At 41.3% G+C, this 27,044-nt stretch overlaps 1 protein-coding gene across 3 annotated transcripts; it reads left to right on the forward strand.

The window, feature by feature from the left end:
• Window positions 1–1,691: 1,691 nt before the first annotated feature.
• NAT10 (N-acetyltransferase 10) lies at window positions 1,692–26,635 on the forward strand. 3 transcript variants are annotated; one of them, XM_075163396.1, is made up of 28 exons: window positions 1,692–1,953; window positions 3,190–3,281; window positions 3,950–4,121; window positions 4,429–4,551; window positions 5,328–5,389; window positions 6,245–6,359; window positions 7,726–7,833; window positions 8,481–8,614; window positions 8,980–9,073; window positions 9,439–9,537; window positions 10,099–10,235; window positions 10,752–10,876; window positions 11,185–11,335; window positions 11,815–11,911; window positions 12,673–12,789; window positions 14,605–14,706; window positions 14,814–14,888; window positions 15,494–15,610; window positions 15,793–15,926; window positions 17,912–17,960; window positions 18,591–18,684; window positions 18,778–18,888; window positions 19,974–20,146; window positions 20,673–20,792; window positions 21,810–21,908; window positions 22,323–22,396; window positions 24,952–25,035; window positions 26,168–26,635. In XM_075163396.1, exons 1-28 carry the CDS (start codon window positions 1,846–1,848, stop codon window positions 26,259–26,261), a joined length of 3,060 nt encoding a protein of 1,019 aa, XP_075019497.1. In that variant the 5' UTR covers window positions 1,692–1,845; the 3' UTR covers window positions 26,262–26,635. The 3 variants fall into 3 exon arrangements, 2 of the variants coding, with proteins under 2 accessions (XP_075019497.1, XP_075019498.1); XR_012675785.1 differs by lacking the exon at window positions 26,168–26,635 and adding an exon at window positions 22,839–23,158 and having other exon boundaries at window positions 1,743–1,953; XM_075163397.1 differs by lacking the exons at window positions 24,952–25,035; window positions 26,168–26,635 and adding an exon at window positions 24,598–24,943 and having other exon boundaries at window positions 1,743–1,953.
• The last annotated feature ends 409 nt before the right edge of the window (window positions 26,636–27,044 follow it).

Below are 27,044 nucleotides of genomic sequence, written 5' to 3' on the forward strand. Positions count from 1 at the left end.
ATTTTAGTAGTGCATCTACCATATAAAATAAGTCTTCAGAATTACATTTGAGTTGTCAGATTTAAACTTTCTGATGGCCTTAAACATACCTGTATATATGTCTTTGCAGTTCTTTAACTCAACGTTTAAAACAAATTGGTCCATGGCTTATGTAAACACTTGAAAAATAAATCTATTTAAACGTTTTATGTCCTTCCCTTTTAAACAAATATTTCCTATCTATATCTTGAGGAATTGTCTTGCTACACTTCTGTTGCATTGGTGGTTTTGTCTCAGTAACTGGGTTTACCTGGGTTCATCTCCTCAAAAAATACTGTTCTACAGCCTTTATTAATTCAATAGTTTTATCGTATTTTTTGCTATATTTTAAAACTTAAATATTTAATCCCAAAATACACCCAGTGGTATTAAACACATTTTTCCTACGATGTTACCTGGTTTTAAATACTTCATTGTTCAAATGTTTAAGTTCAAAACTTTTTTTTTGGCAGTATTAAAAGCTAAGAATAAATATATCTATGCAAGTAGCTTGGCTCAACTTTGGTATTGACAGGTTAATGTTACAAATTTTAGGTTATTAGGAATAGTTTTGCTGTCAGTTTGAGAATAAATTTAGTGTTTCTGAAAACTCTTACTAGAATTTGAACCAAGTCAGATTAATTGTTTTCCTGTTGCAGCTCCACAGTTGCACAGCTTGGCATTTTGTATAGAAAACTTTCAAACAGCTGTGGTTTTATTAAACAGCGGAGCTTAAATGTTATAAGCTACCTAGTTTTATTGAGAAGCAAGGTTACTAACATTTATTGGGATTTCATAGTTTAGTGTCAGATAATAACGTATCCTAAAGATTTGTTGCTTTTCTGTATATGTGCTCTCTCAGCTTTCTGCAGTCTTCGTTTCCATGGGAATACTCTGTATCCGAATGCCCATTTTTTTTTCCCTCTCAGCAGTACCAAAGGACACCGAGTGACACAGAGTGTATCGCTAATGTCGAACCGCAGTGTGCGGAAATGGACTATCTTTATAAAATCATTAGAGATACGGTGTTTACTCCAACAGGGCTGGGTTTTGCAAGTGAGATTTATTTAGAACGGCGGATTTTAGAAAAAATAAAATCAGCGTTGCCATTGCGATGGAAGTTTGGTTTATCCCCTTTTTACAGTCACCTAATGTAAGAAACGGGGAGTAGGTGTGACCGTTCCTGCGCGGCCTGGTCTGACCTCCGTGGGCTTCTGTTCAAGCAATGCCCTTCTCTTCACCTGTTCTCGCAGCCGTACGTTCAGCTACTTCATGTTGTGTATGCCGTATGTGATGGAGGATACGCAGGTGACTTGAAGAGTAGCTTCCAGAAGGCCTCTCTGTCTCCCTGGCGGAGCGCCCTCGCTGCAGCAATCCCTGCCTACCCCTCTGCCCTCGCAGCCCTGCCTGCCTCCTACGGCCGGGCCCGGCTGCCGCTGGGGCTCGGGTCGGGCAGGCCTGCAGCGCGGCTTCTCTCCGCCTTCTCCTCGAAGGGGTGCGGTGCCTGCTGGCCCATGTCTGCGGGGGCCGAGGCCACCGCTGCCCCCCCCTTGGAAAGCGGCTTTATGGGCCGCACCCCTCAAGGAATGGCAATCCCTATGGATACGTACACACACGCACGTATATATCTATATGCATGCCGTGCAGGCGAACGGCGCGGGCAGCCTCGGGGTCCTGCCGCGCTGCGCGGCGCGCGCGCCCGCCCTTTCGCGCCGTTCCCACGTGGTGTGGCGCGAGCCGGCGGGGCCGTCGCTGCCGCCTGAGGGGACGGCTCTCCCCGCGGCGGGCGGCTCCCGGGGGGGGGGACGGCCCGAGCGCCCCGCAGCCATGCAGCGCCGGAAAGTGGACAACCGCATTCGGGTGCTGATCGAGAACGGGGTGGCGGAGCGGCAGCGGGCCCTCTTCGTGGTGGTCGGTGACCGCGGCAAGGACCAGGTAACCTCCTCCCGGCGGGCAGAGGGACTCGCCCTGCCTTCGGGGGTGGGGGGTGCTGATACGGAACCGAGCCTCTGAGGAACGGTTGATCTGTGATCCTCCGGTACCGGCTTTTTCCTCTGTAAAGCCGGTGTTAAAGCCCGCGCGTGCGGCCTGTGCCGGTAAGTCACCGCGCTGCGGAAGCGCGAAGGGCTGTTAGAAATGGGTTAGGAGACTTTGTCCTCCAGCGTCTCTTTGAGAAGCTCGTGAACGTTAAATGAAAGCGAGTGCGGGCAAATCGGAATATTTTTTTTAAACTGGGGCAAAAGATATTTAATTTTCTGGCTAGCAGGAACTTCTTAGTTCTATTCAGAACTCCTATCTCAGTTCTGTTGTAAGACGTTACGGGTTTCCACGCGAGCCGTGTTTTACGTACTGAGTCATCTTGCAGATGTCACCACACCAGAGCTTGGACTGGACCTACCTGGTAACGTTGTATGGAAGGAATGAACCGCTAAATGCGTTTATCCTCAGAGACTCTAGACTTGTGATTTTTGAGTGAAAAGGGGGAAGAATAGCACAGTAAAACTGTAACATTTTAGGGTAAGTCCATTCAGTTAGCTCCAATTCCTGGGGAAGTAAAATAAACTAGTTTTAAAAAAAACTTGGAAAATAACGAGTTGATCAGATGGCAGTACAAGAAAGTTACCATTAATTTGCTGCTAAAGTGGACAGGTGAGTTCTGGTGGGGCATATCCTGAGTCTGGCTTCAGTGATGAGTTGGATTCCACAGCAGCAAGTGTGCTTACTGAATGTGCAGGCTACATAGCGGTGAGGTGGGTTGCCAAACCCACTAGAGGATTGAAATTCAAAATGAAATCTTGTTAAATTGTAGAAGTCGTCCGAAATACATTGTGCAAAATCTATACTAAAAGGCAAATACTAGGAACTGTGCTTAGCCTGGAATAATCGCTTTCCGTTTGTGCAGTTGTTAGTAGTTCTGCCAAAGAAGAGTGCAAAGGGAACGGTAGGTATAATTCAGTGTCTTCAATGTCATGCAGCCCTGGAGAAGGCACAGACACACAGTTCTGTGTAAAAAGGAATGTAATCCTTCACAAAATGTCAAAAGATCCTTCTGTTTTGCACAGGGTTGGTTGGTAGAAAACATAGCTGTAAAATCAAGTATAGAAAAATATTTTGCTCTTCGATGTCAGCTTGCGAGTACAGTTGCTCATGAACATTTCTGTGTTTTGGCAGGTGGTTATACTTCATCACATGTTGTCTAAAGCAACTGTAAAGGCCAGACCCTCTGTCCTATGGTGTTACAAGAAGGAGCTGGGCTTTAGCAGGTAAGATACCTCTTGTGTCTCATGCTGCAGTCACTGCTCTGTGTGAAGCAAAAGCTCCATGGTCTGATGAGCGTAGGTTGCGTGATTTGGTTGTAAGGAGAAACAGGATTAGTTCTTGGAGGAGCAATAGGAAGTTTGGTCTTCCAGAACTAGAAATTTGGCTTCCGTAATACAGTTGACATCAGCACTAGGTATTTCTGGTTTCTTTCTGTAGTTCTAACGCTAAATCTGTTGTCCTGGACCAATCTCTCCCTCACCCTTTTAACCTCAAAAGGCCAAAAGTTTAATTCCTCAGCTTTTTAGCCTCAGTAGTATTTAGGACTGAATGTAGATTAAGCATCAGAATGCCTTCGTTTTGAAAAAGTGTTTAAAATTTTAATTCTTAGATTTGTATACTTAAAGTCTGCATACAAAGTCAGGAAGGAGGTGTTACCTGAAACTGCATGATTCCAACCAAGTGGTTTCTTGCAAAAACAGCTGGTTCTGTGTGATGTCCATCACTTTGGGCTGAAGGGTCATGGGAACATATCATGAAAGCGGCAAGTGTGATCCAAGATTTTTTTCCTTGGAGGTTGCCCTCTGACTTCCAATTAGACTTGAACATAGGACTGAATGCACTTTTCTCAAACCTTTTTCCAAGCAAACTTCTGTATAATTTTGTTCTCCAGCCACCGGAAGAAGAGGATGAGACAACTACAGAAGAAGATTAAAAGTGGAACTTTGAACATAAAGGACGATGATCCTTTTGAGTTATTTATAGCTGCCACAAACATTCGCTATTGCTATTACAATGAAACTCATAAGATTCTTGGTAACACTTTCGGCATGTGTGTACTTCAGGTAAGGAGTGAAACCTTTGACTTAAAAAAGACATTGCACTGGAATCACTTGCTTTCAGGTTAAATGCTGCAGGAATAGTATTTGGTGCTTCTGTTATTTCAATTATCATGGCCTTACGTATCTTTTACAAGTTTTGTGAGGATGAGATAGCCTTGCTCATAGAATTTTAATGGGACGTTGGTTAATGCAAATGTTAAGTGTGAATTAAGCTTTGAGAAATAATGTTTTTACATTTTCTGCTCCTTTTAGCAGGTGCTAGTTGTGCTGGTGAATTCTAGGCAACTTTGAAGTTTTATTTATTTCCTAGGATTTTGAAGCCTTGACTCCAAACCTGCTAGCTAGAACTGTTGAAACAGTAGAAGGGGGTGGAATTGTTGTGATTCTCCTGAGAACTATGAACTCGCTGAAGCAGCTCTATACAATGACCATGGTACGTTCAGTGTAATGTGTCTGTTTTATATAAGCAGGTATATCGTGGTGATGCTAAGTTTTGCTTTTGTTATGGGCTATGGTCTTCCTTCCATCATCTTTCCTGCTCCTTCATTCATCTGTGATTGAATGTCTTATGCGTAGGCAGTTCTGCCAACCTCTGTGTCTTGAAATGCAGCTCGTTTACAAGGAAGAAACACCTGTCATTCACAAATGTAACAGTGTTCTTTTGTTTCACAATAGCTTTGGAAAGTATTTATGCTATCTGCCCATGTAACAGGAAGTTAAGTAAAAAATAGGCCTTTTGAGTGTTTTGTGACCTGTTGCTAGGTGAGATCAGCTTCACAACTACTATACATTTCTAGATATGAGCTATTCACACTGAGTATACTTACCCCTAAAGCAGGAACTGTCTCCATTAGTAATAAAGCCAGTAGGTGAATTAAAGTGATAGACTATTTTTTCTTAGCATCCCTGAGGTGTTTGAAATGTTCTGTACCTGGCAGAGTTGACCTTTAAGTCAGGCAAGAATAAGTAAGACCATTGTGAAAAGTATTGGTGGGAAAAGTACATTTTTAACAAGTATTTGGAAAATGTGGATGTTTCACAACAAACAGAAAATCAGAATCCTGCCTGGGATGTGGTGTTGATGGAAAGGGAGACTGTAATCCACAAGAGTGGAAAAGAAGTTGGATTGTCCCATGAGTAACAATCTTGTAAATTGTTAATCTGTTACTGCTGTTCCTTCTCCAGATTGACTTTTTCTTTTTGTTTCAGGATGTACACTCTCGATATAGAACAGAGGCACACCAGGATGTGGTAGGACGGTTTAATGAGAGGTAAGTTATTAAGAGTGTAATGGATCTAGGCTGTATGCCCAAGAAAAGCATCTGGAACAATGTTGTGTATTCATATTAGGAAAGCATCCTATAGGTTTGCATTGGAATAGGGCTTCTTGGCTGCTTCAGTGAAGTTTTCATGTACCGTTCTGGAAATGAATACAGTTTGTTGTTGGAGGAATTGTATACAAAATTTTGGCATATGTTACAAGGGATATATGCAAGTAGGCCCAAATTTGTGAACTGTTCTGAGTCCCTTTCTTGAAACGCTCTGTAGAAACATATGCTCCAGATGCACTGAAGTTCAGATACTTACTGCACTACTGTAAAAAACTACTTAGCGTGGAGTATTCTCTGTGGTTTTAGAAGTGTCTTGTAAAGGTGTTTTCTCTGCTTTTGTTGTATAGAATAAGCAGCTCTTATTGAGTGAGTGAGCCCTAGCACTAGCCATAGGAAAATTGCAGAAATCGTTCTTTAGCATGCAGGTGGTTATGTGAAGTCAGAAATTAGAAGGATGAATAAGCCAGCACTGACTGCAGTCTTTGGGGGTCAGCGCTTGTCACAAGTGCTGTGGATTCACGTCTTAACACTTTTATGCAGCTACCTCTCGCTTAAATGCTCTCTGGTAGCTCATCTTCAGTTAGTGTTCTTCTTTGAAGACATCCTAGTAAGCGGATGCCTGTTTTGTGTAGATGATCCTGATTTTGTGGTGAGAGGCACACTGCCAGTTGTGTGAACTTGTCGTAGCTCAGCTGTAAATCCTATCTCTGGGGTTAGAAAAGAGTTTAAATTAACTACCAAAATGCAGTTATGTTGCTGGTGTTTTTACTGAGTTGCCTTTGCTTGACTGCTCAGGTTCATTCTGTCTCTGGCTTCATGCAAGAATTGCATCGTGATCGATGATCAGCTGAATATCTTGCCCATCTCCAGTCACGTTGCAAACATCACGCCTGTTCCACCACAGTCGCAGGTCAGTAAGCAATGTCAGCCATTTTTCCTTGGGAGAAATTGGTCTGAGTTGACCATGGTGTGTTAAAGTTTTAAAAAAGAGGAAGCTTTCCTTTCACCCTGATTTATAGCAAATAATGGTTTTGCAGAGAGGAAGTAGAATGTTCTGCAAAAATTATACCTGGTATGGGTGAAGCATGGGAAGCTGTCTCTTCTTTCCTCCTTGTTTTTTTTTCTGTCACAGCTTTTTTTTTTGTGCTTGCCTGTATTTATTGATTTTGCTTTATTGCTGTTTAGCCTAACGAGGTGGAGCTTTAATTGCTGTGTTGCTGTTTCAGAAGTGCATAGAGAGGTTTCAAGCTGATGCCCAGTTGGGACGAGACAAATAAAAAAACCTTTCAACAGTTGGAGGGTGGGAAAACACTTTGGAAATAAGCGTATTACAAGCTCAAGAGACATCTGATACCTAGAAGCTGTGGTGGTTGTTTCAGTTTCTGAGATACACATGCCACATCTCGGGAAATATTCACTGAATATAAGCCAGACATATAGCTTGCGCTGTTAGAAATGTATCCTTTTATCACTTCCAGTTGTAGACTAAAGTAAAATTGAACCAGTTTTAAATAGAAATCTTTAAGCTTTTGAAATGTTTAGTGTGGCCTAAGAAATACCATATGTTCTATCAGAGATGGTAAAAACATTTTAACAAAGCACTGATTCAAAAAAAAAAACAACGAAAAGAAACTCCCCTTAGCATTATAACAATATTGACAGCAGCACAAATGCTTATCTGTTGGATAGATAGACTGATGCCTTTAGAATTTTAAGTGACGATAAGGAAAATCAGAATTCATTTCCATTTAAAATTGATTGCTTTTGTGTCCAAGTTTATTGTTTGGCTTTGAAAATCCTGATATTGGTTTGAAAACTGATCTATTGCTGCTGCAGAAGTTTTTCCCCCTACACGGCGATATGAACACCTTGTATGACAGGTATAACAAAGATCATAAAATTTTGGTACAGCCTGAAGACTGAAAAATGAATTAAATTCTTCAGAAAATTTGTCCATGGTCTCTTCTTCCCAGCAATGCCATTCTCCAATTACCATGTACTGAAAAATCCTTTCCTTTTTTCCTCCAAGCTTGGGGAAGCCAGGGTACCCACCTCTTGTGTAACCATTCTCCTGAAGATGCATTAAAATTGAAGTGTTAAATATCTGTCTGTCCATTTAAATTTTTCTGTTTCTAGGGAGTATATTCAACTTGTGGTAACATTTCCTTTCAGATATTTTTCTCTGCCTGATAAAAGATATCAGAAGACATCACAAAGGTATAACTGTGCCGAAGTATCCTTTACTAATCCTGTTATGGTAAATCCTGTGCTTATAGGAAGATAGCCTCCGGCCGCAGGACTTGGAGCTGAAAGAACTGAAGGAGAGCTTGCAGGATACACAGCCTGTAGGAGTTTTGGTGGATGGCTGTAAAACCCTGGATCAGGTTGGTGTGGTGTTTAAATTTGAGATACGCTGTGCTTGACAGGTCACCTTAGGTACCCATGTTTGTGTCTCATCTTGCATGTAATCAAATCTGAGTGTGAACAGTGATGGGTGTGGTCTTAGAGAATTTCCTTGAAAAATTGATTGGACATGGTAGCTCAACGACAGTATCAGTGATTTTCTTCATGAAGTTGAGAATAAGTGTGCAATTGTCTTTCCTGTTTTGGAGCATCCGCTGAGAAGCTGCAGTTCAGCCTGGTGGCTCCCAGAGCTGTGCACTGCTTAAGCCCTTTTGTAGTAGGTCTCACTGCCCAGATATGTTGGTCTTCCTCCTCTGAGAGCAGTGTGCCTCTTCCCGTCTTGCCGAATATACTCTGTGGTCAGTGGCACGGAGGTAGTAATTGAGAATTGCTGTACTCATTGTTGATCTGTGTTTTGATCTGAATAATTTCAAGAACTCAGTGGGTCAAGATTACCACTTCTTGCACATTATTTGTCTGGGTTTTAATGTTCAGCTCTCCCGTCTTGTCTTTCTCTTCCTTCTTCCTGTCCTAGGAGAGAAGACATGTACTAGTGGTAAGTGTAAGTAATGCTGAAAGCAATTTAAATACAGCTGATTTTTGTTTTCTGTTTTTTTCTGATCATCAGGCAAAAGCAGTTCTAAAATTTATTGAAGCCATTTCTGAGAAGACTTTACGGAGCACTGTGGCATTAACAGCAGCCAGGGGACGTGGTAAATCTGCTGCTTTGGGACTGGCTATTGCTGGAGCAGTAGCTTTTGGGTGAGTGATCCCCCCCCAACCTCCCAGGCTTTATTTGCATCCATGAGTTTCAAAAAAAAAAAAAAGATGACAGGATTTGAATATATTTGTAATTTCCAGTCCTACATCCCTCCTTTTTATTCTTTTTATATCTTTTGATTGCTGCATATACTGATATTCAAGTTTTTCTATTTTATAGTAATAAGAAAATCTCAGTCTTAATCAAAATAATCACACATAAATTGAGATAAACGTCTAAAGGAATCTGCTGTGTTTTGGTTATTAGGTAAAATCAATGCCTCATATAAAGAAAATATTCTACTTAGTATGTATATGTAAAATTTGTTAGAAAAAGAGTTAAACTCTTGTTTTATTTTTTTGTGCAGTTACTCCAATATCTTTGTCACATCTCCAAGCCCTGATAACCTTCACACTCTCTTTGAGTTCATATTTAAAGGTTTTGATGCACTGCAGTATCAGGTAAGGAGAGCAGACTATTTTACAATACTTTCAAAGCATTCCTGTTTAGGAAGGGTTTTGCATCTCATCTGTGATTTTTCTTAGCTACTAGTCTTTCTAGTAATGTTCTACAAAAATGAATCATCGTACAGTTATGTTTCCTTCTCTATTTTTAAGTTGGGTAGATCAGTTTCTTTGTGAAATAGTTTTTAAAATAAGTAAATAATTTCTCAGTTCTCAGGCTTCTGAAGCTTTTGTTATAAGAGTTTTTAACTAGAATCTGAAATAACAGTGTACTCTTCGTGAGCTTATTTTTATGATAATGGTAAACGATATTTTTCTTAGATCTTGGCTTGTTCATACTGTTTAACAATGTTTTCTTTCAGGAACATCTGGACTATGAGATTGTTCAGTCTTTAAATCCGGAGTTTAACAAGGCTGTTGTCAGAGTGAATGTGTTCAAGGAGCACAGACAGACCATTCAGGTAACTGGCCTCCTTTGCACTCCTGCCTTTCTACTTTTTGTTCCTGACTGTTGGTTTTACTGATGCTGTAGTTGTTTTGATTTTAAGCATGTTCATTTTATGTGATACGTAACTGATAGATTTTGCTTTAAGGCAGACCTTTTTTTCTGGTGAGTGACTTTCACAAAATATCTTATTTCTTTCTGTGAATAACTTGTAGATTACAAAGCTCCCTTGGTAATTGCTTGTGGATTTCTTCTTGAAACAAAAGCAAAGGAAGGTGAAAGAAACAGTGAAGGAAGAGCATATGTTTCCAGTGATTAGATTTCCTTTATTTTCATGATCTCTGCAGATAAATTTGTGTGAAAATGTGCAAAACAAGATGTGTGACCCAGTCCTTGTTAGGGTGACATGAACCCTCTCCCGGCTGTTTGTTTTCATGTTTCAGTCTCTGGCTTGATGGTAGTGGAGAACAGGGACAACAAACAGTTTTTCAGGGCTCCAGCTTTGCCAACTCTGACATTTCCCTAATTCCCAGACAAGCTGCTGTTGACAATGACGGTGTCCTCTCATTCCTTGCAGTACATACACCCTGCTGATTCTGTGAAACTGGGTCAAGCTGAACTTGTTGTGATTGATGAAGCTGCCGCCATTCCTCTGCCCCTGGTGAAAAGCCTGCTGGGCCCTTACCTTGTTTTCATGGCTTCTACGATCAACGGGTAAGGCTTGAGCAGCATCTGTCTACCTGGGAAAGCAGTTGTGCAAGTGCCAGTAGACTATTTCTTATCTACAATACTTTTTTTATTACACACTATTATATCAGGTCATGCTAATTCTTGATCTGTCATGGAACTGCTCCTTAAAATAACCAAGAGTCAGTAGTTGAACTTGCTGCTTTCCTTTGGTTCCACTGTGGATTCATTAAGTGTTTGACTTGCACCTCTTCTGTTCTGCTACAAGAAGCAAATACATAAATAGGATTCTGCAGTCTATTAGGGGAGAGGGAAGAATGACATCTTCCTTCCAAAATGGTGAGACTAAGAAAGAGGCAGGTAGGCTGCCCTACATGTGCAAGAACGTTAAAAGGCAGCGATTCTCACAGATGGATGGGGCCCTCACAGGCCTCAGAACGGCACATAGCTCTGGATGGCAGCGTAGTTCTGTGCTGGAGCTTCCCCCTGGCTCAGAATTGCTGTTTGGTTATTTGCTTCAGACTTTTGTCTTCTGCTTTTCAGGTATGAGGGTACTGGTCGATCACTTTCTCTGAAGCTCATTCAGCAGCTCCGTCAACAGAGTGCACAAACCCAAGTCACCATGACAGCAGAGAACAAATCTACAGCTACAGCTAAACTCACCTCAGGTACTCCATTGTATTCTGGACTGTGGTGTATAACCATGATCTCCGGTGCTGCTGACTGGCAAGCTTTGTGGGTATCCCGTGTGTCCATGTACTTTGCAGCTGTAGGAAGGTACTGGTATGGGAAAATGAAGGAACTCTCCTCTTTTTTCCTCATGATTTTCAGATGTAAAGGCTTCTAAGGGATGAAAGCTATGCGAGTAATGATTTTCTTATCTCCTGGGAGCCCTTCAAAGGACACTGATCCTACTGGATTCTTTGCTAGCTGTAACTTCCAACACTAGATGTTCTTCTCTGAAATCTGTTTGCAGCTCGTACATTGCATGAAGTCTCCCTCCATGAGTCAATCAGATATGCCCCTGGTGACCCGGTTGAAAAGTGGCTAAATGATCTGCTGTGTTTGGACTGTCTCAGCATCACCAGAATTGTCTCCGGCTGCCCGCTGCCTGAGACTTGTGACCTGTATCCTTACTCAAATATTGTGCTCTGATCAAAATATATTGCTTTCAGGTGAAGGAGGCTTTTTCAAGCTGATCAGTCGTGGTTCTCCAGCTAACGTGATAACCTCAGCACATGATCGTTTGGCAAAAGTCTATTTAGACCACACTTCTGGAGTTAAGCTCTTACCACTGCCTTGTAAGACTGGTGGTGTGTGTTACCAGGACATTACCAAACTCCCGTTTTACTGCAGAGACAATCCTAAGAAAGGGTTGAATGAAGGGAAGTCCTTGTTGGAGTTATAAAAGGTTTAGCGTTGCAGGTGAAGGGTGTGAAAGCTATGAACACTGCCCAAAGTCATTCATTCTTGTAGATAGAGCTGTGGACTCTAAGAGCACAAACCAGCATGTAGCCCAAGGCTGTATTGAAAATATTACTCCTAAACCAACAAGGAGCTTTTTTCTTGTTTCCAAGGAGGTTGTTTCCTTAACCCCTGTGTTTAGATACTATGTAAATAGAGACACGCTTTTTTGTTACCACAGAGCATCAGAAGTTTTTCTGCAGAGACTGATGGCCCTTTATGTGGCTTCACACTACAAGGTAAAGCTTGTGCTACTTCTACCAAACTTTCAGTTAGGAATTTTGTGGAGGGAGCAGTGCTGGTTATGACAGTCTAATTGAATTGGCCTAATTGAGATTTCTGAAGATCTTCAGTTGCTTCTTGTTGTATACCAATCCGTATTCTCCTTCCGCTGAGAAGATCTCTGGTCTTGGCTGAATATACTGGATTTACAGATAACTGGAATATTTTTGTCTTGAGAAATTCTAGAGACTAAATTCTAGATGAGGCTACAAGCTTGTCAGAATAGTATCAGAGATGAATCTCTTTTGCAGTTCTCTTTACCGTATTCTGGTAGCCTCAATTTAACCAAAAGATTAGTACCATCGTACTACTGAAAAGAGTAATAATTCATTTCAAGGTTTCAAGACCATGGGTGACTAGTAAATGTGAGTGGTGAAGTCTGTAAGTATTGAAGTACTGAGTACTAAAAATCTGACATTTAAAAAAAAAATTATTTAACGTTCGGTAGATTAAGAGATAAGTAGCTATATGAAAATAGAAAGTTCAGGTCCATACATATTAGAGCAAGAGGTTTCACTTGAGAAAAACAGATGCTGTCTGGTAGTATAACAGCCATGAACTGGCCTGTGAGCTTCTTCATCCATCAGTATTGTATAGTTCCAAGTTTTGTAATAGCCCTAAATTCAGAAAATGGAGGATTGTGTAGAAGTCAGCTACTAACATTACACTGGACTTTGAAACTTGTCTCATGGAATAATTCTTCAACTTTACCCTCCAGAACTCACCCAATGACCTCCAGATGCTATCTGATGCACCTGCCCATCATCTTTTTTGCCTTTTGCCACCTGTTCCACCTACCCAGAACTCGTTACCAGAAGTACTTGCTGTTGTTCAGGTAAGAGAGCAGCATGAAAGTGAACTGTTCAATGGTGCAGCAGTACACTGCTGTGAGACAGTGTACTGTCAGTGTACTATGACAGCAGCGTACTGTCTAGGAGTGGATGGTAGCTTAGGGCTGTGTTTTTGTGTGTCTTACAACGGTGTATTAAGGCCGATTTCCCCCCCCTGCTTTCTTTCATTAACACTAATTGCTGTATAAGTACATTGTGATGCTGATCCCTTCACCTCCCAGTCTCCACAGTGTGTTTGTGCTGAGAACCCTTCTGAGGAGCTTTGTCCTCCCGTTTCAACTTCCTGCAAGGAGAGTTGGTTCACTGGTTCACTCTGCTTATCCCATGTTTCCAGCATTCCTTTTGTTTGCAGTAGAACTGCAAAAATACAAACTCCTCAGATGCACATGCTTAGAGATGTAGAAATATTTCAGCCCTTGACTGTTGGGTATCTGACTGTATGCTTCCTTCCTTCCTTAAGAACACAGATTCTTTATTACCTGTGTTCGATGTAGCTAGTTAAATCTACTGTTTCTTAAAAGGAAAAGCTCCATTTCCATGAAAAATATATGACATGTAAAGAGAAATATTGGTGGGACAAGCTTTTGTGTTTGCTGTTGATGGACTACAGAAGATGCATAGAGCACTTTCTACGCTTTAATCTCTTCAGTTGCACCGTAGTGTAACGCCTCCTGCATCAAGTGGTGTTCCGCTGGTGTGCTTTTTGCGACACGGCTTTTAGGGGCAAAGCCTGTTTGTTGGCACATACGTGTTTGCTCGTCATGTTGCAGAGCAGGGATCACGTGAAATGCCAATACTGCATAATGGACTCAGCAACCGAGTTGTGGTGGGTTGACCCAGGCTGGACGCCAGGTGCCCACCAAAGCCGCTCTGTCACTCCCCGTCCTCAGCTGGACAGGGGAGGGAAAATACAATGAAAAGCTCATGGCTCAAGATAAGGACAGGGAGCGATCATTCACTAATTACCGTCATGGGCAAACCAGACTTGACTTGGGAAATTAGTTTAATTTATTACCAATCAAATCAGAGTAGGATAATGAGAAATAAAATCAAATCTTAAAAACACCTTCCCCCCACCACTCCTTTCTTCCCAGGTTTAACTTTACTCCTGAATTCTCTACCTCCTCCCCGCCAGCGATGCAGGGGGACGGGGAATGGGTTTGCGGTCAGTTCATCACATGTTGTCTCTGCCGCTCCTTCCTCCTCAGGGGAGGACTCCTCACACTCTTCCCTTGCTCCAGCGTGGGGTCCCTCCCACAGGAGACAGTCCTCCATGAACTTCTCCAACGTGAGTCCTTCCCACAGCAGTTCGTCACGAACTGCTCCAGTGTGGTCCCTTCCATGGGGTGCAGCCCTTCAGGAACGGACTGCTCCCGCGTGGGTCCCCCACGGCATCACAAGTCCTGCCAGCAAACCTGCTCCAGCCTGGGCTTCTCTCTCCATGGGGCCACAGGTCCTGCCAGGAGCCTGCTCCAGCACAGGCTTCCCACGGGGTCCCACAGCCTCCTTCTGTGTTTCTTGCACATATTCTCACTCCTCTCTCCGGCTGCAGTTGCTGTTGTGCTTTTTCCCCTTCTTAAATATGTCATCACAGAGGTGCTACCACTATTGCTGATGGGCTCATCAGCAACAGGGGAAGCTTCTAGCAGCTTCTCACAAAAGCCAGCCTTGTGGTCCCCCCACTCCCAAAACCGTGCCACGCAAACCCAATACATGAGTATAACTTTTGATTCTGCTGTAGTGGAGTAACTGTAGGAGAAAACACTTTTTCTCCATTAACGGTCTTTTACCTTCTCCAGGTGTGCCTGGAGGGAGAAATCTCTCGCCAGTCTATCATGAACAGCCTTTCTAGGGGAAAGAAAGCTTCTGGTGATCTTATTCCGTGGACCATTTCAGAGCAGGTGAATAATTTGGCTGTGTACTCACACCCAAGATATATTTCAGCACTATTTCTTATTCCCAGAGTACCCATCTGTGTTCTTTAAATTGATTTTTGTCTCTTATGCAGTTCCAAGATCCGGACTTCGGGAGCCTCTCTGGTGGGCGTGTTGTTCGTATTGCAGTTCATCCAGATTATCAGGGGGTAAAGTATTTTGGAACCCAATTATTGTGAATAGTCAGCAGTGGCACCAGGAGAATGGCTGTACACGCAGAATTCAAGAACAGGGCAAACATTTCAATTGCTCCAGTTTTCAGCATTTTAAGCTTGGGGACTGAGCCAGCGGTAGTAACAGAATGAGGTCAGACGCACAGAAATGGTCAGATGCCACAGCAGGCTGGGGGGCGTTGCTTTCCTCTGGGTGGAGGAAACCAGCGCTCCTGACGTTACTAGGCAGCGTTGTAGCATGCCAGCATCCCAAGCAGCAGTATACAATCAAGATCCAGTGATACTTATTGTGAGATTACCAAATGTTCATGCTGGTGTTTGGCATTTTCTGAGTGCCAGAGTTAAGCACCAAGAATTATTACACAGTCCTGAACTACCAACTGGGCTCTCATTGTGATTTGGGACATGCAGGTTCTGTAGTGTCCTTCTCTGTGGAGCTGCTACGTGGCAAAGAAAATGCATTTTTGCAGTGACTGAGTGATCTCTGCACTGATGATTGTTAATGGGTTTGTAATGTTGTTGCCCCGTCTTAAAAACTAGATACATCTTTTTGCTTATAGTGTATTGTTCCTACTTCCCAGATGGGCTATGGCAGCAGAGCTCTGACTTTACTGCAGATGTACTATGAAGGCAAATTTCCATGTTTGGAAGAAAAAACAATTCAAAAGCCAAAAGAAATTGCAACTGTAAGCAGTGAGGTATGGAGCTAAGTGCATTTCTTGTATTTTCTGTTTTGCTAAGCTATTTGTTTTTCACTGTAAGTCTCGATAATGGTTTCTCTGTGTAAGGAGGAAATACTCATTTTTTGTACAGAATAAGAGATTTAATTTGCAGATTTCTGTAAGGATTGCTACTAACCCATTTCCACTTTCTCTTTCAGACTGTTAGTTTATTAGAAGAGGTTGTGACACCTCGGAAAGACTTGCCTCCTTTACTTCTTAAACTGAGCGAGAGACAAGCTGAAAACCTAGACTATCTAGGGGTATCTTATGGCCTAACACCAAGATTACTCAAGTAAGACGTTATTCTATTTGCTAGTTACATCCAGTGCAAAAACATAACTATATAAATGGTGTATATTAAAACAATATCTATATTAGTATATAGATATAGATGCAGCTATTTTAGCCCTTGGACATTTTCTTTATCTCTGCATGCATCACTTGGTTTCTAAAACTGTGACAGGTCCAAGCCCACTTCTCCTGTAAGACCTTTTCTGGATGTACAGTAGGGCTGATCCTAAGAGCACCCTTCAGGGTAGTTTCTCCTCAAACTCCTTCTGAGGGAAAACCCATTCCCTTCTTGGTTGTCTGTGTGACCCTTCTGAACAGTTAATTAGCTGTAATTGCTCAGTTTTTCCAGGCTAGAGAAGTAAGAACAGCCTGTAATAAGTAGTGGGAAGTTAGATACTACTTCCTGTGACCTGTAGAAGCTTGAGCTGCTGCTGACTTCAAAGCTAGTTGTTAGTTCCCTGAGTAATGTAAATGCTTTTCACCAGCAACTGCAGCTGCTTCTTACCATTGAGTTACTGCAGCTGTCAATCATTTATTAATTTTTCTTATGTTTTACCTCCACTTTATAACATAGTTTTATATAAAAGCATATGATTTTATAATAAATGCTAACTTTTTTAATATTATCAAATTCTATAAAATATCTAGGTTTCTGAGACTTTCTTAGCCATAGTGTGGGAAGTGGTGAATCCACAGTTTGGGACACAGTTTCAAAATAATGCAGAATTCTTCCTGTTGCTAACCTAAAAGCAAGGCAGTCATTTATCACCCAAAACCTTGGTTCCTTGCCAGCTTGCCTCCACTTACAGAGGACAGGTGCTGTACAAGCACATGAGGTGCGACTGAGTTCAACAGAAGAAGTAAGAGTGGTGGAGGCCAATTTGTGACTGACCTAGTCAGAACGATGTTAGACAGCTATGTGCGATTTGGCATTTCAGATACAGAGACTGTAGCCCGTTTTGTTCCATGGCAAGCGTGCTGCAAAGTTCATGCCAAAATGTGATGGTGAATTGTTTAGCTGTGGAGGAGAGCATCAGAACTGAATGGTTGTTGTGGAATAGTCTTAATCTTTGGAAATTATAAAGCAAATGGTTCAGATATCTTACTTTATTTGAACGATCCCTCTTGGGGCAGAGGGGGAGAATAAAGTGTTTCACTACTTTTTTTTAAATTATTTGCTAGCTGTGGTGGGATAGATAAAAGAAGGATGAATAGTGGGGTAGGGAGAGGCCCATGTAGGGCTTCCTGCTGAAATTTTGCAACATCCTGCGCAGCTGATGAGTAGTCATCCCATGGCCTGTGGAGGTAGGTTGCCAGTGACGGTTGCTCTGGGGCCTGGCTTCTTTCTTTTGTCTGGGATGCCATATGTTTGGTCTCAGCAGGTCTTTTTATACTAGTCCTCCTTTTACTGGGCAAAATGAAGGATCAGTTCACAACTAAGGTGGAGAAGGAACAGGAGGATGGAAAGGGATGTCAGTAAGATTTTGCTGATCAGTCTGGGATTCTCCCTGGTCCACAAGTGACTATCTGAAACCTGGAAGTTGCCAGGGAAAATCGTCATTCATTGAAGAAGAGCAGAGTCTCTGAAGTAAACTGTAAATCCTCAGCCCCTCCCCAGGGTGTCCCTTAGGAGTCAGTGATATTATTGGTCAAAACCTGTTTGCCTGTTTTTAAAGGAGGTCCTGGAAGCGTGTCAAATACAATAACTCTTGTATCATGTCTCTCAGTCTGTGAAAGTTTGTTCATTTTTTGATACCACAACCATCATTTTTCACTCCTCTAAGTTAGAACCTCTGTCAGTTTGATTGCTGTTACTACTTTCTGTCAGTGTTCATTTTCATTAGTTGGTTGGGTATCTTACAGACTTTTGCCTAGTTTTCAACAGTTGTTCTTGTACGGTAGATAGATTGCATTTAATCACAGGTGTTATTGTAGAATCAACAGCTCCATAATTCTCAGTGCATTTTCTCTTTTCTCTTTCCCCAGGTTTTGGAAACGTGCTGGATTTGTGCCAGTTTATCTAAGGCAGACACCAGTAAGTAGCATACTGTTTCTGAATGAAATCCAGCCCTTTTGAAATCACTGGGCATCTTTCCATTAGCTTCTGTGAGATGTGATTTGGGCAGGAAAGTTTTCTGAGACTACATTTGGGGTTTGTTTTATGTTCATTTTTGTTCTTTGGGCCGATAGTTAGCTAAAGGAGTAAAGTGAATATGGGTTGTGAATATGGTCTTCCACTGTTAGATTAGAGCAAAGGTGCAGCTATTGAGGGTTATTAATGTGGTCGTTGGTAAAATATGCAACTGGCCCTTGAATTGACTGCTCTTGTTTTTCAAGATGTTTACAAAAAATAACACTAGCAGTTATAGTACTTTTGGAGAGAATAATTTGTTTTCCCGTGTCACTGCATTTTCCTTTTTTTTTCCTGGCTCTTGAGCTGTACCTGGAATTTGCAGTACTGGTGACTACCTCAAGAAGCCAAAATCCCTCAGCACTGGGATTTACCAAATTCTAGAAGTTCATAGATTTTACATTAGGCAGTGGTGATCAGTAGCAGTTGATACATGAGTTGTTGTTGTTGATTTAGAAGACCTTTGCCTTCTTCGGTTGAGCATAGAGTGCAAAAGGTTCATGGGGATGATGGGAAATATATCTTGTTTATTAGAATGACTTGACTGGTGAGCATTCGTGCATCATGCTGAAGACGCTGAATGAAGAGGACACTGAACAGGAGCCTTGGCTTACAGCCTTCTGGAAAGGTAACTTTGATTTTGCCAAAGCTGGAAGAATCTTCTGGGATATTTATTCTAGAGGTCCAGAGGAGTCGTTTATTTTATCATCTTGTCTTATAGATTTTAGGAGGCGGTTCCTTTCTCTGCTTTCCTACCAGTTCAGCACGTTCTCTCCCTCGTTGGCATTGAATATTCTACAGAACAAAAATATCAAACAGCAGCCACAACCACGTGAGTACCCTGGCTCACAATGTTCCAGTTAGATTGCAGTTTAAAGTCTATATATATGTTTATCAGAGTTCTCAAATACATGCATTATATGGTGTCTCTTGTGAAGTGCCATGAATTGCTCTTGGCCAGTTACTGTGTTGTGTTCCTATTACCCAGAAAAATGCTTGTATTTCTAAGTAAAATCTAAGAGGACATTTTCTGCCACTGAAAAGAGGTAGTGGTGGTTTTTTGGTGTGGGTTTTTTTTTCCTGCTTTTTTGATCGAAGATTTAAGTAACCCAAAATTAGAGGGCTCTTGACAGTTACAGCTAAATGCATGACAAAACATGGATGGATACTGACACCTGCCAAATCCAGTATGGAATTAAAAGAGAAGCCTTGAATAGCAAGGGTCAGTAGGCAGAGCAGCTTGCTTAGGATCTTAGGAAGAACGTTGTCATCAGAAATTTGGAAATTGGAATGTGATGTCTTTCTAAGAGAGAGGCTTTAGTTCAACTGCATGTTATTGGGCTCAGTGCAGCAGTTGTTGGGGGAAGCACACAGGCAGTGTAAAAAAAGGGGCTAGACAAGACAGTTCTAACCATCACTTCTGGCTTAAAAGCAAATTGCTGTTTTCTCAGTATGCCTAACAGAGGGGAGTCCTCTTGAGAGAGCTTGGTAATCTGTGTCTTGTGGGTTTTTAGTATCTGTCTTGGTGAAAGAGTTTTGGTGGCTGCTACAAGGAACAAAGCTCTTTAACAGCAAAAACAGTGTAAGAGAGTTAAAGACTGGGCAAACTGTGTTTCTCAACCCTCATTGTTTTCAGTCTCTCTGGTATCTTTGGGTTGATATGCTGGTGTGTTTTGACAGTTGCAATGTTTTTCATGTGGGTGTATGTCTGTCTGAAAAGACTTTGAATAACCAAGCCAGTCTTAATAGCAGTGTTGTACCTAGTGTGTTGAATTCTGAAGTGTGTTGGGAAGTGAACCTATGGGATAGTGGTTGGCCTTTACTCAATGATGTGAAAAGGAACTTGTTAAATACTGAGATCCTGGATAACTACGAAGAACAGTCTTGACATTGTTGTCTTTTTATTGTACCCATCAGCCATCAGCCGAGCTGAATTAGAATCAGTTTTCATCCCATATGACCTGAAGAGATTAGAGATGTACTCTCGCAACATGGTAGACTATCATCTCATCATGGATATGGTACCTACCATTGCCAGGATGTTTTTTCTCAACCAGATGGGTGATATCTCTCTCTCTGCTGCACAGTCGGTATGTATCACTGTGAGAACAAGCCATGCTTCACCTCTCTTTGTGTATATGTTTGGAATAGTTTCCTGTTTCACATCATCTTTAAAAAAAGACTTTGCTTCAGTTAATTGCTTCTTTTGTAGTCCTCTTCATGATTTCTCCTGCTTGTAGTGTTCTTTCACGTTTAGCGTTTACTTGGAATAAATTTGTAGGGATCATATTCTGTTGTGTGTTCAGTGAAGTACTCCATGCATTTATAATATGGTGTGAACTGTGCCTTAAAAACCCCTCAGAATCTTCTGGCTCATGATCTTCTGGCTCTCTTCAGGAGAAAGGTGTTCATCTGTACTAGGTATGGAATGGCACCTGCCATCTACAGAATAATTTAGGGGTGTTCCAGTGTATCTGAGCTTCAGCTTGTACCAGAGGAGCCTTGTACTACTTGAGTAGAGCAAGGACTTGGTAAAATGTAGGAAGTGTAGAAGGTATTATATATTTGTATTTGCTCTAAAAGCCTCTATAACTGAAATACATGTCATTTCCTCAGGCCCTTTTCCTGGGGATTGGCCTACAGCATAAATCTCTGGACCAACTGGAAAAGGAGGTGGAACTGCCCAGCAGTCAGTTGATGGGCCTCTTCAACAGAATCATCCGCAAAGTAGTTCAGGTATTAGCACCGTGACAAGCTTTGTCTTGGTTGTATTGGACCAAAGTGTGATTCCAGTACTGAGCCTGGCGCTAATAGAAAGCTGAATCCGAGCTGTGTATCTTTAACATGTCCCAAATAATTGACTGTAATAATTGACTTACAACTTTGTTGTAAGATGGGAAAATCCCAGTGGAAAAAGCAGGTGTTTATGGCATTGATTTATATAGTGTTTTCCCAAATAATAGTGCTTGTCTTATGGTTTTAAACATTGAAACGTCCTGACCAAAATGCTGAGCGTACAACCCATGTTGCCAGCTGAGCCTGAGCCATTTGTTTATGATTGTTCCCTGCGTTGGTGGCATCTTAACTTTTCTTGAAAAAAAACTTTTCCAATGTAATTTAGAGGTAGACTTGAAGTCCAGGGAAGTAATTGGAAAGTTTTGGATGTGGTTTTCTTTCTCTCTAATGTCTGTGATAAAGTGAGTGGCGTGATGAGTTATCAAATGGTGAGACGGACAGAATACTGGCCAACTGCTTGCAATTGCTTGCCGAGACTGGGGCCTCTAGTTCTCAAGGATCAGGATACGGTAGCAAAGCTTCTGCAGTGTGGCATAGGTTGTTCATTGGAGAGGTGATTTGCTCAGCATAACATCCTTATAATTACCTTGAAGAAAATAACATACAAAAAAAAAACCGCAGCTTTTAGCTGCAAATGTTAATCAAATGATGCTGTGTTAATAAAGTATGTTGTAAACTACGAGTTCTCTACATTTATGCGAGTGACATTGAGCGCTGACTGACTTTAGTTTTATACTTTTTATAAAAGCTGTATATAATTCTGCTTTCAGGAAGCAGCCTTGAGCTTTTTATTTCAGTATGATGGAATGCATGCATCAGAAATAAAAAACTGCCTAATAATATTTGCAAGGTTAGAAGAGTGTCATGCGGACAGACAGCATTTCTTACTTATTTTAAAGCAATAACCTAGAAGAAACATCAGCAACTCTTACATGTGTTGGCTTACTTCATTTTCAGTTGTTCAACACAGTCCAGGAAAAAGCTGTGGAGGAGCAGATGGTGGCCACAAAGGACATTGTAATGGAGCCAACACTGAAATCTTTAAATGACGATTTGGTAATTATGAACTTTCTTCTTCATACATATGTAAACACTTCATGGAGTTCCCTTGGGTGTAGAAGCCTTGTAATCTAAATTTTCTTGGATGGAAAGAATTCCACATCAGATCTGTCACTTTATGGTAGTTAAAACCTGACAGCTTTGTGTTACATGCTTTAGTCATGCTTTGTTAATCTGCAATATAGATTCTTCGCAGAACCTACTAAGATGTTCTTGGAGTTATATATTACAAGTATATGTATACAAATAACATAAAGATGCAATTATATAAAAGAGAGAAGCTTTTCAGGATCATCTGGTATTTGTTTTAGGGGATGCACTTCTCTTTCAGTGGGAAAGGCGTTTTCCTTGCATTACATGATCACTGTTGCACTTAGAACTTAATGCATCTGTTTTGCTGTCCTGTTGTAGGAAGAAGCCGCAAAGGAATTCCAAGAAAAACACAAGCAAGAAGTGGGGAAGCTGAAGAAAATGGACCTTACACAGTAAGAATTTATCTGTATGAGTCTCAAATCCAGTTTTCCCCTGATATCTGTTTGAATGCCAGGTCACTTGCCCACCTTGCTGAGACTTGTGCACAAGGCAGCAGTAGTTGCAGTATCACAATCTCAATCGATCAATAAATGAGAAATAGCAGTGGGTATTTGCAGTAGTGGCCAGGTAAGATAAGCATATGCTGCTACGCTAATGGAAACTTTGGGTATTGTGTGCCTGACAGCCAATAACTTAGTCTTCATTGGCTCTGTTAGCAGCTGCTTTGTTTCACACTCAAAACATTCTTTCCGGTATGAATTAAATTCAGTAACAGCTTCTCTTCAAGGCCATTCACCTGTGTACTTCAGTACATGAATTCATTGCCTGAGAAGTGTGTCACACTCCCAAGTGTGAACTTACTGACTTCCCTTTTTCTGCTGGTATTTTGAACAGAAAGCAGAAGGTTGCGAGTTAGCAGATCACAGCTGATCAGCAGTGAGATCTGTCTGTCTGCGGAACTGTAGAACTGAACTGTTGTTAGAGTTGGGGCTGGCTCATCGTTACAGTGCTGCAAACAGAAGATGTACTGCAAACAGGAACGCTGGATCAATTCTTAGCTCTGTCCCAGTGCCTCTGGCATGAGCTTGAGCACATTCTTCTTTTACATCTGTTCTCTTTTGTCACTTAAATGGTAAATTATTCATGGCAGTAGCTCTTACTGCTACTTACATGGGAGTAGCTCTGTGTGTCAGTCTTGATCCTGGCTGTGTACGGTATGTATATTATACAAATATAAGTTACATAGTTCTATAATATGGAGTAAAAAAGCAAGCTACCTTGCTGTGGATTGTTTCTAATTTTACAGTTTCCCGTGCTTCTAGAAAGAGTCATTAGTTTCGTCAAACCAGGATACCCGGGTGCTGTTGTCTGCTATCCAGCTTAGCTGTGTGTGCAACTCAAGTGAAAATAGTACCTGGCTGATTTTAATATTCTCTTCTTTAACAAAAAGAAACCATCAAAAACCAAAACCAACAGAAAAAGAACAACCAGCCAGAGCTTCTTTTACTAACTACAGTGTGCACGGATGCCTTTTAACTGCTGTAGAGCTGGACAATTTGTAGGATACTGAGTTGCTGAACCAGCAATTTACTTGAAGTGTCAGCAGATGTCTCTTTTTCTGGACCAACAGGGGTTACACATGCCACTGATTCTCTCCCTTCCTTCTCTTCTCCTCCCACTTTTTGTCTTATAAATCCTGTTTTCTATATTGGCATCCCAGAAAAGTTGTCTGTTTTGGCTCTAGATTAATCTCTGTTAAATCTGAGAAAAGGAGTAAAAGCTTCTGTGAATCTTTGGTTGTCTTGTTTGAAGGAAGGATAAAAATGGATGCGATTTGAAGTCACTTGCAAGTCAGTCACATTAGGAAAACAATAAACCCAGAATTTTTAAAAAGTTTTAATTCCATTTTTTAGCATTGATAGTGTTACATACCTGTTTCTCATTTTGGACTGTGTTTCCTTTTTTTTCACCCAGAAATAGATTTCTGTTCTCCTCCATGAGGAAAGAGAGACAAAAATCTATTTCAAACACTTTTCAATACAGGTTGTAGAAAACTAACAGAAGAGACAGAGCTGTTTGATTTGAAAAGGTTTTGTCCAGTATTGTTCAGCCTTGTATGAACAAAGGCTAGTCTATTCTAAATCTCTAAGAACTTGAGATGGAGAGCAGCCACTCAATTTTGCTACATGACTGCTTTGCCTACTTAAATTTGTATGTAATTTCCAGGGTACTTGAACACCCAGACAGGAGGCACAGAACATGAGCTTATTTGAATAGCAATTGTTGTCTTAATTTCTCTTTTCAAAAGAAAGTTGCAGGTCTTCAGTTTTTCCTAAGTTTTTCAACCTTACTGCTGGTCTAAGAGGCTGCAAATTTAGCTAACTTTCTGTTATAAGCCATTTCTTTTTGCATCCTCTTCCTTTACCACCACAACCATCCTTCTCCTCTTTTTTGGAGGGGGAAAAGAAAAAAAGCCCGCAAGCTTTTATAAAGAAATCTATGTAGTGAATATAGATCTGATTGTGGTCATCAGGCTTAAAGCTGTAGCGACTGAAGGTCTATCTTTTAAGAAATCCAGTGGGCAAAGTGGAAGTCTACACCACTGCTATGGAAAGTATAACCTTTGTGGCCTTATTTTTTGCTTTCGTAACAGATGTACTCTACTCAGCACTCTGCTTTTCTGATGAGAGGCTTTCATAGAACAGTTCTGTGATGTTTACAATAGGGGCTTCTGAGAACTTCATTCGACACTGACCGGCTTTGCATGGGGACAATTGTTGTTTGCTATTGACCTAGTTTGGACTGAGTCTGCTGACAGAGTCGTGGCAAGCTGTTGTATCCCTTTGCCAGTCTACTTTTGTATGTATTTCCAAATAGTGATTTCGTTGGGTGCTGACGCAGTGGCTTTCTTTGTAGAGTAGTGTGTGCCTGACAATATAATCACCTTTTTTTTTTTTACTTTGTGCTAGCAATTTTACTTGCATTTTCCTTTACCTTTTTCACTTAGATATATTATCCGGGGTGACGATGAAGAATGGAATGAGGTGCTGAGCAAAGCAGGACAGAACGCTTCCGTCGTCAGTTTGAAAAGGTTAAGGAAGTTGAAATACTCCACAGAGGTCTCTCTGGTCTTTCCTGCTGGCTTTATTATAACATTTTTCAGAAGAGTGAAGCTGAAGAGTTAAATGCAGATAAAATGAACTTAGCATCCTTGATAAATCCTCAGTTTTCCTGGAGAAATCAGGGTGTGAGCACCTGAGAGCTCTGCTGGGTACTCAGTGGCTCCTCTAATGGCGAGACTGCTGCTGTGCATTCTGTGTTGCTCTAGAGTATAGTCCTGTCTTCATGTAACTTAGTTGATTATTGTAACTTTTTTCTGTTGACGTGGTTAATTCTTGTGCACAGAGGTTGGTACTATTTCTCCCTTGGGTCACTTTTAAAGAAAGAACTCATTCCACATAACTGTCCCATTTGCTCTGGGGGCTAACGCTGGGTGGGAGCCTATGATAGTCCCATTGGAGAAAACGCAAATTCAGGCAAGAAGAATTCTTTCAAATACTGAGTCTGCATTTCTGCAATTCCTTCCTTTTCATCCATCTTCTTTCTTCTACCTTGCCCAGCATGGAGTCTTTCCTCATCTTTTCCTTGGGGATTTATAGTTGAGACTCCCCTTCCTGGGGCGCCTGACAGTTGAAGTAATTATGTGATCTCTATTCCACCCTTTGTATATTCATGTTTTTTTTTCCTGAATGCTGGAAGCTGTGACTTTCCAGAAGCCTTACAGGAATGAGTCAGTCTTGTCAGTGCTTATAAAGATTGGAGCTCTGTCATGTTTGCTCTAGTCAGAATCTAGTGCAGGAACAAAATTGTACACTTAAAACTGTCAGTGGTAATATTTTTTCTAGGTACTCTAAATTCTAGATGCCCTATATGAATTGCCTTTAGGACACATAACTTAAAGTCTTGAAAAGCAATGACAAGAGCTAAAAATCCAGATCTTACAGGATTCAAATTGGGTTAGAGAATCTGAAGACACTAGAGAATCTAGGTCATACTCTTGTTCATGCTTTCTTTAGCACCAGTTTAAATGACCCAAGAAATTGGAAGTATTTTCTCCCAACCACATTTCTATGTAGACCCTCGCCCCCCTTTTACAACAAAAATTTCCCAGCTGGATGGGAAACTATTGTATTTTTAACAGATATTTTGTTCCTGTTTCCCAGTGAGAAGAAGAGAAAATTAGAAACAGCAAGAGGACCCAAGCAACAGAAGAAATTTAAGAAGACTAAAGATATAAAGCAGAAGTGGAAGAAATGACTTTAAAGCCAATCAGTGAACTTGAATTAACAAGTGACGGGTCTGTACTTAAGAAGTACTATTTTCCTTTAAATCAAAAGACTTACTTTGGGGGGGTGAGAGCTGGAGGGAAGGAAAAGCCTTAGAGGCATTTTTAAAGTGTTTGTATTACGGGAAGTGCAGTGACACTGCCAGGAGACAGTCTATGAAGATTTTTTATGAAGTGTGACTGCAGAGCTTGAGCGAGGCACTGAGCAACACACTGGGATATTATGAGGGTGCTGTAGCAGCTACAGAGTTTCCATTCAAAGAGGGCAGATCAATCTGTAAACTTCCCTGCGTCTTAATGGTTGGTGTCTTTATTAAAAAAGAGTTTGGACAACAAAGGAGAGAAATGCGTTAGGCTTTGGTATGTGACTCTACTTTTTAGCATTGCAGCACATCTTGATATATGCAGCTGCTGGTTCAGTAGTGCTACCACTCCTTTGTAGCTTGAGGGAGTTTTTGGTGTGAACAACAACTGACTTTTTATTTGGGGCTGGCTATTCAGTGAGCACTAACCATGTAGTCAATTCAGACTCATGATTTGGTCCTTGCTCACAGGAGTTCAGGGTGTACAATGAACACTTCTATTTTGGAAGGTAGTCTATAGTTCCTACTTACTGTGCTCCTCAAGCAGCTGTAATAAAGGCTGGTCTTTTGCATTCAGACTTGCTTACAAGGTCTCAGCATTCCCATAGCTCAGTAATTTACATTTCCTCGTTCCCAAGCAGGGGAACATGATTAACAGGTGCTGGGGAAGCT

Source organism: Calonectris borealis, chromosome 14, assembly GCF_964195595.1.
Source record: "Calonectris borealis chromosome 14, bCalBor7.hap1.2, whole genome shotgun sequence".
NCBI classification, from domain to species: domain Eukaryota; kingdom Metazoa; phylum Chordata; class Aves; order Procellariiformes; family Procellariidae; genus Calonectris; species Calonectris borealis.